The sequence below is a fragment of the Chlorocebus sabaeus genome, chromosome 3 (genome assembly GCF_047675955.1).
Source record: "Chlorocebus sabaeus isolate Y175 chromosome 3, mChlSab1.0.hap1, whole genome shotgun sequence".
Lineage (NCBI taxonomy): Eukaryota > Metazoa > Chordata > Mammalia > Primates > Cercopithecidae > Chlorocebus > Chlorocebus sabaeus.
In genome coordinates, this window is record NC_132906.1 from 59,325,985 (window position 1) to 59,344,167 (window position 18,183).

The following is an 18,183-nucleotide window of genomic DNA, read 5'->3' on the forward strand; positions in this document are numbered from 1 at the left end:
TTTTGTATTTCAGCAGCAACACTGAACTACATAGCTATTTACTGCCTGCTATTTCTATTCTATTTCTCATGGAAAGAGGAAGCAGAAAATCTATATCTAGGGAAATTATTTTATACTATCTACCTAGGCACCATCCCTAGACTCTTTATGAAGGAAACAGAGGAAGCAGCAAGCCTCTGAAAGTGATACGGAAATTCAGTGATTTAATGCTAAGTCAGGCTGAGGACAAATGTAGCAAATGGTACTCATGACTACCTAAGATATCAGCTTCACTGCTACAAGAAAAATTCAGACTCAGTGAGAAATGTGTATTTAAAAGATTTTTTTAACCCGAGGGTTGTTATCATTCTTTTATTTTCCACAGTTTACATAAGGAATGGTTTTTGTTAAAAACATTGTAAGAAACACACTATTATATATTCTAGGGCCTCAGGGGTTAGACAGGGCAGGTCCAAGATTCACAGACATCAAAATATTCTGTGACTGGACAACAGGATCAAGGCAACACCACTATCTGAGTACAGTCTATCTGATCATTAGTTTGAGGTATTTTATAAAAAGAAATGAATACTCTTTAAATTTGAAATTGCAGACGAGAAATTATAGAGTGACAGCAACAGCACATATGCCCAGTGCACAAACATTTCAATGATATTGAAGAAATAACAGCAAAAATATTTTAAAGCATTCACTTTTGTAGCAAACACTGAATTTATATATTAAATGATTTCTTTATATGAATTTGTATGAGTATGTGCTAAGAAGATACACTGTATAATTTAATTATAATTATCCACTTAGCAATTTTACCTGGTAATAGACTGTATGTTCTACCACTGTAAACTATTTCCCTTATCTCTATACATTCACCCACCTATAGTAGAGTATCTGTGGGATCTGTCCTCGGGTTTGGTTTGTGCCATTACTGCTCAAGCTGCACGTGCTGAATGTGAACGTCACACCATCAGGGCACTGAACTGTGGTCATTCCTCCATCTCCATTGGCTGTACGGCTTCCATAGTTCCTCAAGCGCACAGCATATTTAACATTTTCCTTCATTATAAAGATGTAAAACATGTTTACATTTATTCACAATGTACAGAGGATATACAAAAAGAACTCTAGCAGTAAAATAGGCAAATATACTGAAATTTTTTATCATATTTACAGATGATACAGGTTTTTAATGAATCAAACATGATGACAGCTAATATTTACTGAATGCCTGTTGCATAAAAACAACTGTCCTAAGTACTTTATGGAATTTAATTAATCCTTAAAATGGCTTCATGAGGTAAGTATCATTATTATCCCTATTTTACAGATGAGGAATCTGAGGTTCAGAGAAGTTAAGTAATTTGTTCTAAGTCACACAGCTAGTAAGTGATGGAATTAGGTCTGAACACAACCAATGTAACTAGTGCCTCCTCGTAATTTTACTGCTAGAGTATTAGCCATAACAATTTTTCTTTTTTTTTTCTGAGACAGGACCTTGCTCTGTCACCCAGCTGGGAGTGCAGTGGTGCAATCCTGGCTCAATGTGGCCTCCTCTTCCTGGTCTCAAGCAGTTCTCCCACTGGTGCATTCCATCACACTCAGCCAATTTTTTAAGGTGTTTCTGTAGAGATAAGGTCTGACTATACTGCCCAGTCTGGCCTCAAACTCCCAAGCTCAAGTGATCCTCCCTCCCTGGTGTCTCAAAAGTGCTGAGATTACAGGTGTGAGCTACTGTGCCCAGCAATACGAGATTTTAATTGCATAAGCTGATACTTTTCCTTGACTAGTTTAACTTTTAAAATAATTTTAGATGTGAGAAAAAAATAAGGGTGACTCTGCTATATTTTTAAGAAAAACTCAGAGATAGAAATTTATAGGCAAACAGACATGAGAAAAAAAACCCACAGGAAAAAAGCTGTCCAAAATATAATGCACTGTACTTTGAAAATGTGAGCTACAGAAACTAATGCTTTATGAACCATGATATAAATTTCACAATAAAAGCTTTTTGGTTTTTCAGTATCTAAATTCTTCCTGATGAAATCTCTCATGTACCGATCTTATCCAAAATTTTGTCCTATAATGAAATTTATTTCAGTTGAATTCAGAAATACTTCAATGTTACTTTAACATTTATAATTACTTTGATGTGGTAAAATTTCTCTATTTTGCCAAATATTGTTAGAAAATAGGCTGGGTATGGTGGCTTACGCCTGTAATCCCAGAACTCTGGGAGGTTGACGGGGGTGGATCACTTGAGGGCAGGAGTTCGAGACCAGCCTGGTCAACACAGTGAAGCCCCTCTCTACTAAAAATACAAAATTAACTGGGTATGGTGGCATGTGGCTGTAATCCCAGCTACTCAGGAGGCTGATGCAGGAGAATCATTTAAATCCAGGACGTGGAGGTTGCAGTGAGCCAAGATCATGCCACTGCACTCCAGCCTGGGCGACAGAGTGAGACTCCATCTCAAAAAAAAAAAAAAAAAAAGAACAAAAGCAAAACAAAACAACAATAAGAGAAGAAAAGACAGGGCTAATGCTTATTTTTCATACTGTGCTAGACACTGAGGCAGGTGTTTTATTTCTATTATTTAATCTCAACAATACTACAATGCAGGTATTATTCTTTCCAATCTACAGATAAGTCTCAAAGTGGTTAAATAATGAACTGTCAGTGTCTTAAAGCTAGTATGTTGGAATAGCAGGTATCCAGAGTTTAATATGTTTGACTACAAAGCTTCCTACTACTCCAGACTTTAAGAAACATTATACAAAAATATAATATAATGTGGTACAACATCAGGTACATAGTAGGTACTCCATAAATATCTGAAGTACCTACCATATAAAGGATAACTTACGAATAGCTGTATCTAACAAATAAAATTCATGGAATACTCTTCACTATTTTAACTACATAATAATTCCTCTTATTCACAATAAAAACATACAGTTGAAACTACCTTTAAAGGAACCACTTTGTCAAGTCTGATTTCAGCTATATCACTGGGTGAGTCATCTGTTGTGTAAGTTCCTTTCACTAATTCCAGAGATGTCCATCTGTGGGAATGAGTTGAATCTCCTGCATGTTCACTCTAAAAAAAAAAAAATGAAACAAAAAAATCAAGTTAGACATAGAGATAGACTTGCTATTTACTAGGCAATGATTTACATGCTACCCCTTTCTGTCCTATTTTAATAAAACTCAGGTACTTTAAGTAATTTTAGAGAATGGATTAGAAAGATATAGCTGAATTAGTACTCTATGACATCTGAACATTGTGTTTCTTGAAAAATTACAATATAAAAAAAAAACTACTCAAGACTTGTCATCAGGGACTTAGCTAAATAATTTTTAGTCTTTAATTCCACTTTAAATCTTTCTCTTTCTGAAAGTACACAAAATATAAGCAGTAGTGATCCAAGGTGGAAAGATGGAACACAAGCAATGAGGTAAAATCATTATCTTTCAGTTTCTTTTCTTTCTTTCTTTTTTTGAGACAGGGTCTCACTCTGCTGCCCAGGCTTGAGTGCAGTGGCATGATTATGGCTCACTGTAGCCTCAACCTCCCGGGCTCAAGTGATCCTCCCACCTCAGCCTCCAGAGTAGCTGGGATTACAGGTGTGCACCACCACACTCAGCTAATATTTGTATTTTTCGTAGAGATGGGGTTTTGTCATGTTGCCTAGGCTGGTCTCGAGCTCCTGTGCTCAAGTCATCCACCTGCCTCAGCATCTCAAAGTGCTGAGATTACAGGTGTGAGCCACTGTGGCCAGCCTTTTTCAGTTTCTTTAGTGTCATTCATCTGTGATTGATCTAGTAAACCCCTGAAGGTATGGACCCATCATACTATGACAATGGTAAATCCTGATACACAACCCACTAATCAGGATAAATGCTGAAAGGGTGATACTTACATCATCAACCAAGACCTCTAATTCATATTCATGAATTCCACCTCCTCCATAGACAGAGAAACCAACTACAACTATTCCAGGTTTGTCTACTGAAAAACAGATTGCATCAGGGGACCCGTTCCCAGTGTTCCAGCTTCTGCCCTGACTTGTTTTTGTAAATCGGTTAGCACTAGCTTTTACAGAGTGAAGAGAATTAAGTCCATCAACCTGTGAACAACAAAAGCAACTACATCAGTAGTTTGTACACCTTTAACAAAACCATCCAAAGGTTTCTAAGAAGCCTAATAAAATAACCTTTATTTAATAAGTGGGTACAAGCATTTCTAAACGTATGTTCTACTGAGAGATTAACTCACAATAAAACCAGATTTTATCATTCTAAATTCACAAATCAGTGTCACTTGACAGTATTTTCTTCCTTCAGCCATATGAAACTATATTTTCCACTTAATTTATAATGTTAGAAGTACAAGCTTGTCTTATCAGTCATAATGTATGAATAAATCACTAGACTTTGAAAAGAGATGCTAAAAATGTCATCGAAATTCTACAGATCAACAGTTTTCAAACTATGTGACATAGAGCTCTAGAAATTCTGCAGAGAAAGGTATGCAAGGAAGAGGTAAATTTATGGTTACCCTCTTCAACCAGACTATGTCCTCTCTCCTCTCACCTGTGAATTTGCAAGTAAGACTTCATTTGAAGAAAATGGTCTATAGCCTAAGATTGAATACTACGAATATATACAGCGATATTTCTGTAACAGCATTCAGTATTTGAATACATACACACACATGTGCAACCATACTAATTATAGACTTTCACTAGAGAGGATTAGAGAACTTATTTTGGGTTGAAACTGCTCTTTTTATTTACAAAACCTACTTCTAATCTAAGCTGGCTGCAGAATTTTGGGAGACTAAATAGAGAAAAATATGGATGTTTATGATTCTAACAAAAACTGCAAACTGCTCTGAGAAACAAATATTCATCTCTAAGCCAGGACCTGTGGGAACTCCCAAAGTTGTATATCAGGCACCCTGTAACTTTTGGTATTCTTTTTCATTGGAAAGGTAAGTTTAAAGGGGAGAACTCTTTAGTAAACTTTGGAAGGGGATCTACACATTACAGACTTTCCTGCATCCTGCAGAGTAGGAAGGTATTGTAGACTAAATGAACAAATATAAAAAATTAAAAAATTTCTGACAAGGGCTGGAATAGTCTCCAAGGCCAAACTCAAAGTTAACCAAGAAACTTAGAAAGTGCTTCCCAGGATGAGGGACTAAAATTAGCTCAAGTATATGCAATGAACCACAAATTCTAAAAGCTAAACTGTTATAATGAATCAATAATGCATATACACTGGATGGGTTAATTCAGAATAGGTGTTAAAATAAATTTAAAAGAAAAAGCAAAGATTAGGAATTATAAAAGTAAAATAGAGAAAAGAAGTTCCTCGACAAGAACTTGAGAGCTAGGGTCACTGAATACATGCTGGTTATTAAACATTCATTTGAATGATGTAAGATATTTCACATTAGGACATGATTTTCCAAACCAATCTACTGTATGTTTTTTAGGAGGAAAAAACAGAAACATTCCCCAAATTCAATCAAAACATTAAGTTAAGTTATAAGAAAGAGTAAGACAGTGAAATGGAGTAAAATAATGTTACTGTATAAATTGTAAAGTCACTTTCAAAGTGATTTTCTCAAACATAATAACACTTGATACTTTGAAAACTTCGTGACAATGTACAACTAAGTACAACAAAGTGAATGCATTTAATGCCACCAAACTGTACACATAAAAATGATTAGAATGGCAAATTTTATATTATATATATTTTACTGCAATTTCAAAAAACCTGTGATAGAGGTGAAATAAAAATTACTATTCCGATTTTAAATATGTATTTCTCTAGGGTCAGTTGAGTGGACGTTACTCATCTCCCAGCAGTGACAACTAGCTTTGCTTTTCCCGGGGCATGGTGGTGGGTTTGTGCAATGGGGCAGATGACAACCTGCTCTATGAGGAAAATGTATACTTTATATTCCTGTGGATGTTGAGTAAACTGGTGAGGGAGAAGTAACAAATTGGAGCAAGTAGGAAGTAGAGAGAAGGGCAAAAAAGAAAAACAATGCATTGGGGTTGCTAATCCAATCTGAAATTAGCTTCTGGAAAGCCAAAATAGATGAAAAAAGAAAACTGTGTAAAACACTTACACATGTGCTTTTTATCCAGTGTCAAAATATAATGTATTACCTCAGATCCCAGGGCTGATGCTGTGAGTTCACTGACAATGCTGGCCAGTAATCCACAGGTGTTCGAGACAAGGTGGGAGGAGAAGAGTTCGTTTTCTCTCCTCAGGCTGTTCCTGACTGGTAGCACAACAATGACCAGCATTTTCTCCAGAACTTCACGGAAGCTTGTCATCCCTGAGATATTCTCTTCACTCTATGATACATAAGAAAAAGCTCTAAGATATTGTTTCATTTTCCTTCATAGGAATACTCAATTTGAAAACCTTGTTTTTCTGATACTCTTAAAATTCAGACTTTGGAGTCAGAGTCAATTTCTACAAATCTTTCTGGTTATATGTGGAGCCACTGTATCTACTTTTCACTTAGAAGTTCTTTTATGAATTATCTGTCTCTATGTATCAAAGTACCACACATTTACAAAACGTTTTCATTAGCTTTGAGTCATATTTTATTCTCTTATTTAACTTTCCATTTACAATCCTATATGACAGACAGAAAACTATTCTTTCAATTTAAAAAGCTTTTTTGGCTGGGCGTGGTGTCAGCAATCCCAGCACTTTGGGAGGCTGAGATGGGAGAATCACTTGAAGCCAGGAGTTTGAGACCAGCTTGGGCAACATAGTAAGACCTTGTCTCTACAAAATGTTTTTTTAAAAAGTTAGCCGGGTGTGGTAGTATGTGCCTTTAGTCCCAGCTACTCGGGAGGCTGAGGTGGGAAGATCGTTTCAGTCTAGGAGGTAGTAGTAAACTGCGATGGCGCCACTGCACTGTAGACCAGGTGACAGAATGAGCTCGTCTTAAAAAACAAAAATAAAAAGTTTCTTCTATAGGACAAGATCTTAATCTGAGATAATAAATTCCAGTATATTTAGCTATAATCAACTCTAGTCTGTGTAAATCATTTTTTAACAAAATTCTTTTTGTACATACTTATGATTCCTATGCAGTTTTATAATTTCTACTGTATTTGATTTCTTAAGTGGAGATAAGAAAATTCCGACCCCTACCAGTAGAAAAATTTCAAGAAGTCATAGGGTCTCAATAAAGGAAAAATACTTTATTTTTCAGAAAAAAAGGGAAAAGATTATTAATGTAGCTGATTTCCAGCATGAAAGTGATTTATCTGAATATTTCCTATACTTACAGAGCTTATTTTAATATACCAAAGTGTTATTAAGAAGGTATTTTAAAAATCCTTTATTTTCTTATCATTCTATCTTAGAAATCTAAAATATTATATTAGAATGTAAAGTATCTGCAACTTACCTTCAAATGGTTCAGGAAAAACCAATATGTAGGTATCTATTGTATAACTCTCAAATTTTTTTAAAGGTGAGTGATTATTTAAACCATTAGAGCAAAAAAACTTCATTTTATAGGTAAATACAGAAATTTTTTTAAAATATTATTTCAAAAACAGATGTCATTCATTAAATAATCATTTTGTAAATATACTTAATAGAGAAGAACAAGCAAAAAGCTAAACACACTTCCATTTCCAGTTTTATTGCCTCAGTATAAAAGAGATTTCAGAGAAAGACCTACCTGGCTAAGTTTTTCCATATGTGCCACCAAAAGGGGAAAACGATGAACTAGTGTTGAGTCATTCTCTGTGCTAACTTGTTTAACAATTGATCGTAGTAATACTTCTCCATCATACGCAATCGGGAAGATGGAAGTCAGCTTAACAGATGTGTGACACAGAGCTGACATAACAGCTGCTAGGAGTCGGCTACTTGATGTCTTGAAGTTTGCTTCTTGGATATCCTTTTAAAAACAAAAATATACGCCCCATCACCACCAAAAAAGATAGCATCAGTATAATCTACGTTTCTGGATATATAAAAGGTAAACCATCTTTTAAATTATACCAAAATTTTCTGTCACTCGGTCACTTAAATTGTCTTGCTATAGAATAATACTACATCAATACATTAAAAAAACAACTGTTTAAGTTACTGTTCAGTGAAGATGAAAAATTAAGTCTGGTCAAGAAAAATCAGCCTCCTGTCCTCTAGTAAGTGAGCATTTTTATATTTTCATATCCTCACAATCACAGTACTCCCTAGGACTGTTTCAAATGGAGATGCCAAAAAGGCCCCAATTAGAATATATATAAGTCATTTTCAGTATGGACTGAGACTATTTTTCTCAAATAATAAATGATGCAAATTATAAATCTGTGCTACTATAACCACATTTCACTGAGGTCACAAAATTACATTATCACATTTCACAGTTTATCAAGAAAAATTAGTAGCATACTTACAAAATTTTATAACAAAGCATTAAAACCAACACAGGATACCCTAATTCACAAAACTGCGTACACATTACCTAGATCTTCAAACATCTGTGTTACAAAGTTAAGCATAAGCAGAGTAACATTCCATATGTTAAACCAACATTTGCTAAACCTACCCTGTTCTGTAGCAAAGAAGAAAAGAACCGTATCTGACTGGGAAGGTTCAGAGAGAGAGATAATTAAGTTGTGCACTAGTCCAGGCAATAATCTTGCCCCTGGAAATTGAGTGCTAAAATATACTACCCTGCTAAATGGACGCAGAGTTACAAGTGATGACAATGAATTTTTCACGAAGGAGGGTGGGGAGGTCTAGGACTTCCAGTGCACTGTTGAATAGAAGTGGTGACTGTAGATACCACATGTCTTGTTTCCAAACTTAGGGGCATATTCAGAATTCACCAGTAAGTGGGATGTTGTTAGCATAGATTTTATAGTAAATATCGTTTTATCGGATTTAGGAGTTTCCTTATATCCTCAGCGGTTTTCATCATAGAATAACTGCTAGTTTCATCAACCATTGTTCCTGTAGCTATTGAGGAAATCATCAACTTGCCTTCTTTTTTTCAGTTAACATGGTAAATTACATCGATTTTCAATTATTTAACTAACTTAGCATTTCTAAGATAAATCCCACTTGGTCATGGTATATTATTTACATGCTCAATTTGGTTTGATAATATTTAAAGAGCATCTATTTCTGAGTGATATTCATTTGTAATTTTTTCTTGTAGTATCTTAGTTAGGTTTTGGTATAGGATAAAGCTAAACTCATAAAATTAGTTGGGAAGTATTGCCTCCTATATTTTCCAAAAGAGTTTGTAAAAGGTTGACATTATTTCTTTTTTTAATATTTAACAGAATTAATAAATGACAATATTTGGACTTGAAATTTTCTTTGTAGGAAAGTATTTGCTAAGTTTTAAATGGATATGAGGCAATTCAGATTTTTCTATTTCTTAATGTGTTAGTTTTGATAAAATTATATTTTTCAAGGAATTTTTCAACTTCCTCTAAGGCTGAAAAATTCACCAGTATAAAGTTGTTTATAGTGATATTCCCTATTTCTTTCTTTCTTTGGTTTTTTTTTTTTTTTTGAGATGGAGTATCACTCTGTCACCCAGGCTGGAGGGCAGTAGCACAATCTTGCCTCAATGTAACTTTCATCTCCCGCCTTCAAGCGATTCTCGTGCCTCAGCTTCCCGAGTAGCTGAGATTACAGCTGTGTGCCACCATGCCTGGCTAATTTTTGTATTTTTGGTAGAGATAGGGTTTTGCCATGTTGCTCAGGCTGGTCTCAAACTCCTCAAGTGATCCACCCACCTCCCGCCTTCCAAAGTGCTGGGATCACAGGCATGAGCCACCATGCCTGGTGAACCCCTATTTCATTTCTGATTATGGTATTTCATGTTTTTTCTTTCTCTCTTCTCTCCCAATCAGGTTTGCTAGGAGATTACCAATTTTTTTTTCTTCAAAAAACCAACTTTCAGCTTTGTTAATTTTCTCTACTTTCTATTTCATTGATTTCTGCTCTTATCTTTATTATTTCCTTCCTTCCTTCTAACTTTGGGTTAGATTTGCTTTGCCTTCTAGATTCTAAACATAGAAGCTTAGGTCACCAATTTTAAACCTGTCTTCTTCATATAAGCATTTAAGGGTATAAAGGTCTCTTTGAAGCAATGCTTTAGCTAAATCCCACAAATTCTAATATCATATTTTTATCTATGTGAAACATTTTAAAATTTCCTTTATAACTTCTTCGATCAACTGCTTACTTAGAAGTGCTGTCATTTTCCAAATGTTTCGTGCTTTTCTTGATATCTTTTGCTATGGATTTTTACTTTAACTCTATTGTAGTCTGAAAATATATTCTTTCACATTTTAATCTTTTGAAATTTATTAAGACTTATTTTATGGTCTAGCATATGATCTACCTTGGTGAACGGTCCCAAATATTTCTTTTAAAAATCATGTGTACTTGAATATGTATTTTGTAGTTTCATGTCCTGTTTGATAAATGTCAGTTAGATCAAGGTGGCTGACAATACTGTTCAAATCTGTATCGCTGAATTTTTTGGCCTAGTTCCTCTGTTAATTACTGAAAGAGGAGCGTTAAAAGTCCCCAGCTGTCAATGTGAATCTATTTCTTCCTGTAGGTCTGTCAGTGTTTTACCTTGGGTGTTGTGAAACACTGTGACTTGGTGCATAAAGGTTTACAAAGGTTGTGGCTTCCTCATGAATGAATGAACAACGCTAGTATGCCTGTTCTTGCAGCTCTCTCTTCTTCCTGTTCTCACAGACAAGGGTGGCAGGGGCCTCCTGGTGCTATCCCTGCTCTCACCTGGTCACTACGGTTCTTTTCCTCTCTCCCGCTCTCAGAATCACTCATTCCAATTCAAAGACCAATCAGCAACTGCACAATGTGCCTACCAATTTTGTAATTAAAAGATCATGAAGCAGATTTAAAACATTTTAAACTGTGCTTATGTAAGTCATGTACACCAAACAATTTCCTAATTTATCTTTTATACAAGTTAAGAAGATAGGGCACTGCAATTTATTTTCTTGAAGAGAATAAAGCAATATATCAGATTTTCAACTAACATTTTACAAACTTAAGTTACCTGATCCAAACAATTCAGTAGATCACAAAGGCAAGCCCATTGTAAGGCAGGAGTTGGGTAGAAAGAATGAAAGCAGGCAGTGAAAGTATTATGACACTCCTGAAGGACAGCTTCTAGGAGACTCAGGGGTTGACTGAGATATCCTTGAGGATCATTATCCAATTTCACCATGCAGTGATCAACTCCTTCTGATAAAATTTTTCTTAATAAAGTTCTGGTTTTTCCAATACACTCTGCTAATTTGCTAGTTTCTTCTACAACTGCTTTTCCTGTAGCTTTGAGGGGAAAAAAAGCAGATTGATAATTAAGCAAAATATTAAATATGCATGAAAACAATCAATATAACTCAGTAATTCCCTATACAGCTAAATATCACAAGTACTCATATCTCAGAAACAAAACAACTTAGAGATTAAGTGTAGTCCCAAATTATTTTTTTAATCTAAATGGGAGGGGGAATAAAAATCTAGTTTCAGCATTTAAGTCCAAATTGCTTGTTCAAAATATTTCTATTTGACAGAATTTGTTTAAAATTAAACTGTATTAGATTATTTAATTTTGGCCCACTATTATTTTTGTTATCAGAATGACACGTAATCTATTTTATTCTTTATAAGCAAATACATAAGCATCAGAGCAAGCTGACTTTCTCCCCTTATTTTAGAAGCAGCTTAAAGGCAGCTGGGGGTTGTGAATGCTCAGTTATCTCAAAGTAAATCTTCTCAATGTCTCTAATATTTTCTCCCTACAGTCATTTAAAAAAATGCATCATACCTGACACTGGATAAATTTCACAGGTATAGACACGCAACAACCTCAGACAACAGGTACCCACAAAGCGCAGTCTCTCTAAATCTAGAAGTGTAGCTGTGAACTGGAATCCTTTTAATCCTCGAAGTTCTTCAACTCCTAAGACTAAGGTGGTCCAGCTCCAGTGAAGAATACTCAACAATGACTCAAAACATTCCTAATCCAGAATATGAAAAAACAGACAACGATTAATTCAAATGATACCAGTAACTGAATCAAAAGGAAAGGCAATGGCAGATAACTTCAAAACTTTCTCTTGAATTTTTTTACTGACTTTTTTACTTGAATTTTTTTTACTGAGCCCAAGACACTTTTATAGTTCATTTACTAAACTACCCTTAACAGTAACTTTGTTACAAAAAAGGTAAAGTAGTTAAGCATTTATAAAAAAAAAATTCTTCAATATTTACCTATTTAAAAATAAATGTTTCAGTTTTCCTGCTATCAAGCTATCTAGTTTATCATATAAACAAGGGAAAAATGAGAAACACTTATAAAACAATGCATGTTTACTTGAAAGAAAAATAAAGCTTTTTACAGTCACTGTAGTAAAAAAAGAGTTTTAGTATTAAGATATACTGACACTATCAAATAACTTATTTTATGTCTACATATTAAAATTTGCAATACAAACTATAGTCAATTATTATTAAATACATTAATAGAAGATAAAAATTGACTAGAAAATACTAAAAAATTCCTATTTTGATTATTTAAAATTCTAGCATATGAGTTTAAGATGGTAGATTTTCTTTGCAGTTCTAGCTAGTCTTCTGGTTTTATCATGGTTACATGATGACAGATACTATCTGAATCTCAAAGCAGAGCACTTATTGCCCCATTCCCACCAAATCCCAGACCTCCTGAAAATGAGTTTATATAATCTATTTTATTTTATTTTATTTTATTTATTTATTTATTTATTTATTTATTTATTTATTTTTGTGAGATAGAGTCTTCCTCTATCACCCAGGCTGGAATGCAGTGGTGTGATCATGGGTCACTGCAACCTCAACCTCCTGGACTCAAGCTATCCTCCCACCACCTCAGCCTCCCAAGCAGCTGGGACTACAGGTGTGCACCACCATACCCAGCTAATTTTTAAGTTTTTGGTAGATGAGGGTTTCACTACATTGTGCTGGCTAGTCTTGAACTCCTGAGCTCAAGCAATCCTCCTGCCTCGGCCTCCAAAAGTGCTGGGATTATAGGTGTGAGCCAATGTGCTCAGCCCTATAGTTTACTTTTTAAAGAAACGACTGAAAAAGTTTTGTATATAAAGTCTGCAATTACCTAATGGCCACAAAACCACTTAGACGTAAATACAAAGGCGTTACCAAGCACAGAAAATGAGATCACAAAAGAAAGCATAACAGAGTCAAAGATCCTTATTTGAAACAAGATACCAAACTCAACTTAATACTAATAGGATGTAAAGTTATCAAGAAGGCAAAGTTCTCATAGTCTCTTCTTCAAAGCACAAGCTCTACAAACTGCCATGGCTCTTTTGGAAGGTCAACTTTGAGAGGATATATCAAAATTTAAATGGGCACATTTCCAGTAGAAGTATGCATATAACCACACAAGTATTTAAAGATACATGTGAATAGATGCTCATGAAGTAAGATGAAACAGTAAAAAATGAGAATCAAAGTGGTTCTTTGATAGGAATAGGGTTGAATAAATTAGACTAATACCATTCTATGGGATACTATGCAAACGGAAAAGATTGAGAGAGCCAAATGTACTGCCAGGGAAGGATGTCCATGATATATAATATGAAATTTTCTAAAAAAGATGAAAACTGTAAGTATCATGAGAAACAAGCATGTTGTAGAGCATCCTGTATTTGATACATACTAATAAGTTTGTTTGCATATAAAAATGGTCTGGGAAGATATACACCAAAATGTAAATAGTAGGTATATATGGTGATAATGGGAATGGGGGAAAAAACTTTCATATACTTTTAGCATACTTTTATCTCATTCCTACTAGGAATATATATTCACTTAGTGGGTTAAAAAATAAATTTAAAAGGGAAAGAAACATTTTTCCTATGCATTTTACTAATATGAAAGACTACTAGCTACATTAATAAATCACATTCAGATGGTATCTTACAGTTTCAAAAACATCTTATACCCCTTACCTCATTAGAAATTCAAAATGCTATGATGTAATTTACTTAGGTAACATACATAAGAATCCTCAGTTAATACATGAGAGATCTAGACCTTAATTTAAACTTCCATTTATTTACATCATGCTGACTTTCCATTCTGCACCGTTAACCTCAATGGAACTGTGCTTCTTCAAGTGTATAATGGGGATGGCAAGTGGTTCAACAAACTTCCTACCTAGATATGCAACTCTTCCACCTAGTTCCTCAAGTAGTAGTAATGCTTTTTTGGGTCAGCACCATCCTCAACTTTTCCTTCATTTTCTAATTCATTCAGCATATGCAATCATACATGATTTATTAGAAAAGCAACCAGTTATTTATTTCAAAAACAGCAAGGCCAATTCATCAGGTTATGTTAAAATCACAGGCAACACCTCCATTTTTCTATGATTTAAAGTATACATTATCTGTGGTCTAGAATATAAATGCTAATACAAAACCAAATCTGAGTTTATAAATCTAGGCTGAGATAAACTTAGAATAGCAGCTAAACTCTAAAACAGCAAAATGTATCTGAGGACTGAAGAGAAAAGCTGAAATAAAAAAAAATGGCTTACCACTGAGACAGTTCTTGCAAAAGACCTCTTTAAAATGTGTACAGGTTCACTGGTTTGCTGTTTGCCTTTCGAAGCACTGCCATCACTGGTTGGAAGTCTAAAGGCAGTAGACACACATAAAATTATGTTAGGAAGTCCAATGTCATTTTTTCCTTATAAGGTATATTATACATTTTTGAATGGGAAAATAAATTATATATTTAAATTTTTTTGCCAGGTAAAATGCCAATACAGGACTTTTTTGAAACATTTTTCCAAGCTAAACAAGGCTGTTAGCATATGGGCACTTCCTTTAAATCCTACCTTTGCAAGACTGAGTAGTAGAGGCTTTTTCCTCTTATTAAAGAACATATATAACTTAAATAACATATAACTTGTATTCTCTAGTAATGCTACTATTAATGCTGTTATTTAAAAGTTATTCAACCAGTGAGTACCTAGGAGTAGTCCAATGCAACATGTTATGTTCGTAAAGCTACATATTACAAAGAGTAACTACAACAGATTGCACATTGCAGTAACTATAACAACTCAACAAACAAAAATCCCTTTTGGGGAAAAATAAGGTTTGTAACCATCTAGATTCATTAAGTGATTACTAGAAAGAAAGACAGGGAGATAGAATCACTATTCTAGACCATTTCCTTTGATTTTTTTACTGCTTAACAAATGACAACATTTTTTAGTGACGGTTTATATCCATTCGAATTCTTTATTCTAACAGTATTGCAGTAGTCTAGAAATAAATAAGACATACACACAGGCATATGCTTTTATACATGTTTAAATTATTGTAAGTTAAAATTTTTACATAATGTTAAAAATATAGTAAATATTTTTATACGAGCAAGTTATTATTTGGTATTTCAGCTAAAGGTGAAAATTTACCAACAGTAGGGAATTTTCCAACTCATTTTTTCAATCTTACGAGACTACAATATATCAACCAGGCCTGCATCTACAGTCCTCCCTATCTTCCTTGGAATCTCACTTCTCTAAGACAAATTTTATTCTTTTTTAACATTCGAAATTAAAGAAAATCAGTGGATAGATTTTTTTTTAAGTCAGTAAAATATTGTTATTGGTATAATACAGATAATCTGAGTAATCAGGCAAAGTTTACAATTAAGCCTGTGTGGAAAATGTTTAAAAACATACAAAATATTAACTGTTTTTCTTAAATATATTTATAGTTCTACTGGCATATTATAATTGCTGAACGCTTCAAATAATTTCTCCCTATTATGCCGCATATTTTGTAATGATTCTACTTCATTATAGCAAAATAATAAACCATACTAATTCAGTACAAATATGCTACATACCTGTATAATAACTGAGGTATCTGACCAGCATTAACATCTGTACCGTTATTTGATTTCTTTGAACTCTTGAACTGGAAAACAACCCTAAGAAGAGAAAACAATGACACCAAAAACAACATGATCATCACAGGAAATAAGAAATTTAAGAAACATATTTTCAAACCTTATGTCAATGAAAATGATTCACTCTTTTAAATAAAGAAAAGCAAAAAGGTATTTTCTAGATTTTCATTCTAGCTCTGAATGGGTTAGTCAGTAAAATGAAAGAACTGAACCTGTTTAGGACTCCTAAATGAGCATCTGTCCTGTCCCTCCTAGCTCTCCAACTCAGCTTTAACCACAGCAGGAAACTTCTAAAATTTCTGTTTACAAGTAGTAGTATAATATCTGCTTGACTAGCTGCAAGATAAGCTTTAGCCTCAGTGTGCCATGACATTCCAAGTCTGAATGAACAGTCTAAGAAAATCATACAGTCCAGGGTCAAAGTAGTCTCTTAGTTCTAAATACGTTCTTAAGTTGAAGGGATGCACACAACAACAGATGTGATGTTTCTACAGCAGTCTCCTCGAATATTCAGCAACAGGAAATTCACCTCACAAATAAGTCTATTTCTTTTTTGGCCAGCTTTGTTATGAACTGACCTGCACTGAAATATATACTGTTATATAACTTCAACCGATTTCAAATAGTTTATGCTCAGGAGTAATCAAGAATAAACTGGATTTATCTTACAAATGATAGTCCTTTAGAATACATAAATCACAGTATTAGAATATTTGAAACGTTGGATTTAGAGTCAACAGGTTACAGGTCTGAATGTGGTTTTAACCACAAGTCTCTCAGGAAATAGCAAGTAATTTCACCTTTTTTATTTCTGTAGTCCCTGGAGTATAAAATGGGGCCAATAACTGCTTCACAAAGCTATTGAGGGTATCAAATCAGATAAAACATAAGAAAGTATAAACTGAAAAGTACTCTATACATGAAAGTTATTTTAAAACAGCAAAATTTCCCTATATTTTATTAAAATAACACACATTGCTGAAGCTTTGAAATTTTAAACTGCTTTCTCATGCATTATCAAATTTAATATCACATATCTACTTCTTTTTTATGGTTCTAAACTCCTCATTATCCTTGTCACCTTCCTCTATATAATTTCTAATTTGGTAATCAAGCTCATAAACAATGTAATAACCAGAAATATAAACAAATACTATCTGACAGGAGCAAAGTACCGTGGTCTTATTCTTTCCTTGTTCTGTCTAGACCTTAATTTGGCATGAGGTTACATGAATTTAATTTTTAGCAGTTATATCATGCTCTAGTCTTCCTAAGCTTTTGAATCCTGCTGAAAGTCCTCTGAGGCTTCAAAACAATATTCCTCTAACAAAAATAAGAATTGTTTAAGTAACACTTGGGCATTTACTTACCCATCATCTGTGGTAATAGACGCCTGTCCATGAGATCCACAGTCACTGCTGGGTCCTGACACTCGGGCCCATGCTACGTACCACCACCCAGCTTGCAGGAGAACAGGCTCATCAAACATCATTGCATATTTTTCTCTGATAAAAAATTAGTGAGTCAAAGACAGTATTTTTTTACTTCTCTGTCACATATATTTATTTTTTCAAAATCCCTTATGAAGAAAAACATGAAACTAACTGTATTATAAAATTCTTACCAAACAACATTAAAAACACTCTAAGAAGTGTGGACGAGAACGTAAGCCAAGTATAGTAATTTGTGTTATGGTGACAGAATTACATTTCTTCCTCCTCTTGTTGAATTCTACAATATCCTTAAATGTTATAAAACTTTCATATTAAAATAAGATAGAATGTTTTAAACTGATGTTAAAAAACATGCAAATTTTGCTGGAAAATAAAAATCTGAACTTTAGTTTTAAAGCTCATTCATTCAGTTAAATAGTTTTGAGAGGCAGAATATTAAGAAAATGGCCCTGGAGTCAGGTGGCCTGGGTTCAAGGCCCAGCTCTGTGACCTGCTAGCAGGGCAACACAGGGCAAGTTACTCTATCCTCTCAGTACCTTAGCTTCTTCACCTGAAAACTGGGGTGAAAATAATATCTAGCTCATAGGGTTGTCCTGAAGATTGAATTAAGTCAGATGGGTGTTTGCAGTCTGTCACATAATATCTATACAAACATTATTAATTTAGAAGAAGAAAAAAAGACAAT

General features: G+C 34.1%; 1 protein-coding gene across 13 annotated transcripts in view; it reads right to left on the reverse strand.

The window, feature by feature from the left end:
• The window catches only part of MYCBP2 (MYC binding protein 2), a 290,113-nt gene that overhangs the window by 135,400 nt on the left and 136,530 nt on the right, over positions 1-18,183 (reverse strand). For all 13 annotated transcript variants that reach the window (XM_073014412.1, XM_073014414.1, XM_073014413.1 and 10 more), the window contains 10 exons: positions 17,415-17,549; positions 15,982-16,065; positions 14,657-14,753; positions 11,882-12,074; positions 11,108-11,382; positions 7,727-7,948; positions 6,183-6,374; positions 3,918-4,124; positions 2,963-3,094; positions 875-1,053 (listed from right to left, as the gene is read on the reverse strand). In XM_073014412.1, coding sequence (XP_072870513.1) covers positions 875-1,053; positions 2,963-3,094; positions 3,918-4,124; positions 6,183-6,374; positions 7,727-7,948; positions 11,108-11,382; positions 11,882-12,074; positions 14,657-14,753; positions 15,982-16,065; positions 17,415-17,549 — 1,716 coding nt within the window. The remainder of the gene's footprint in view (positions 1-874; positions 1,054-2,962; positions 3,095-3,917; positions 4,125-6,182; positions 6,375-7,726; positions 7,949-11,107; positions 11,383-11,881; positions 12,075-14,656; positions 14,754-15,981; positions 16,066-17,414; positions 17,550-18,183) is intronic.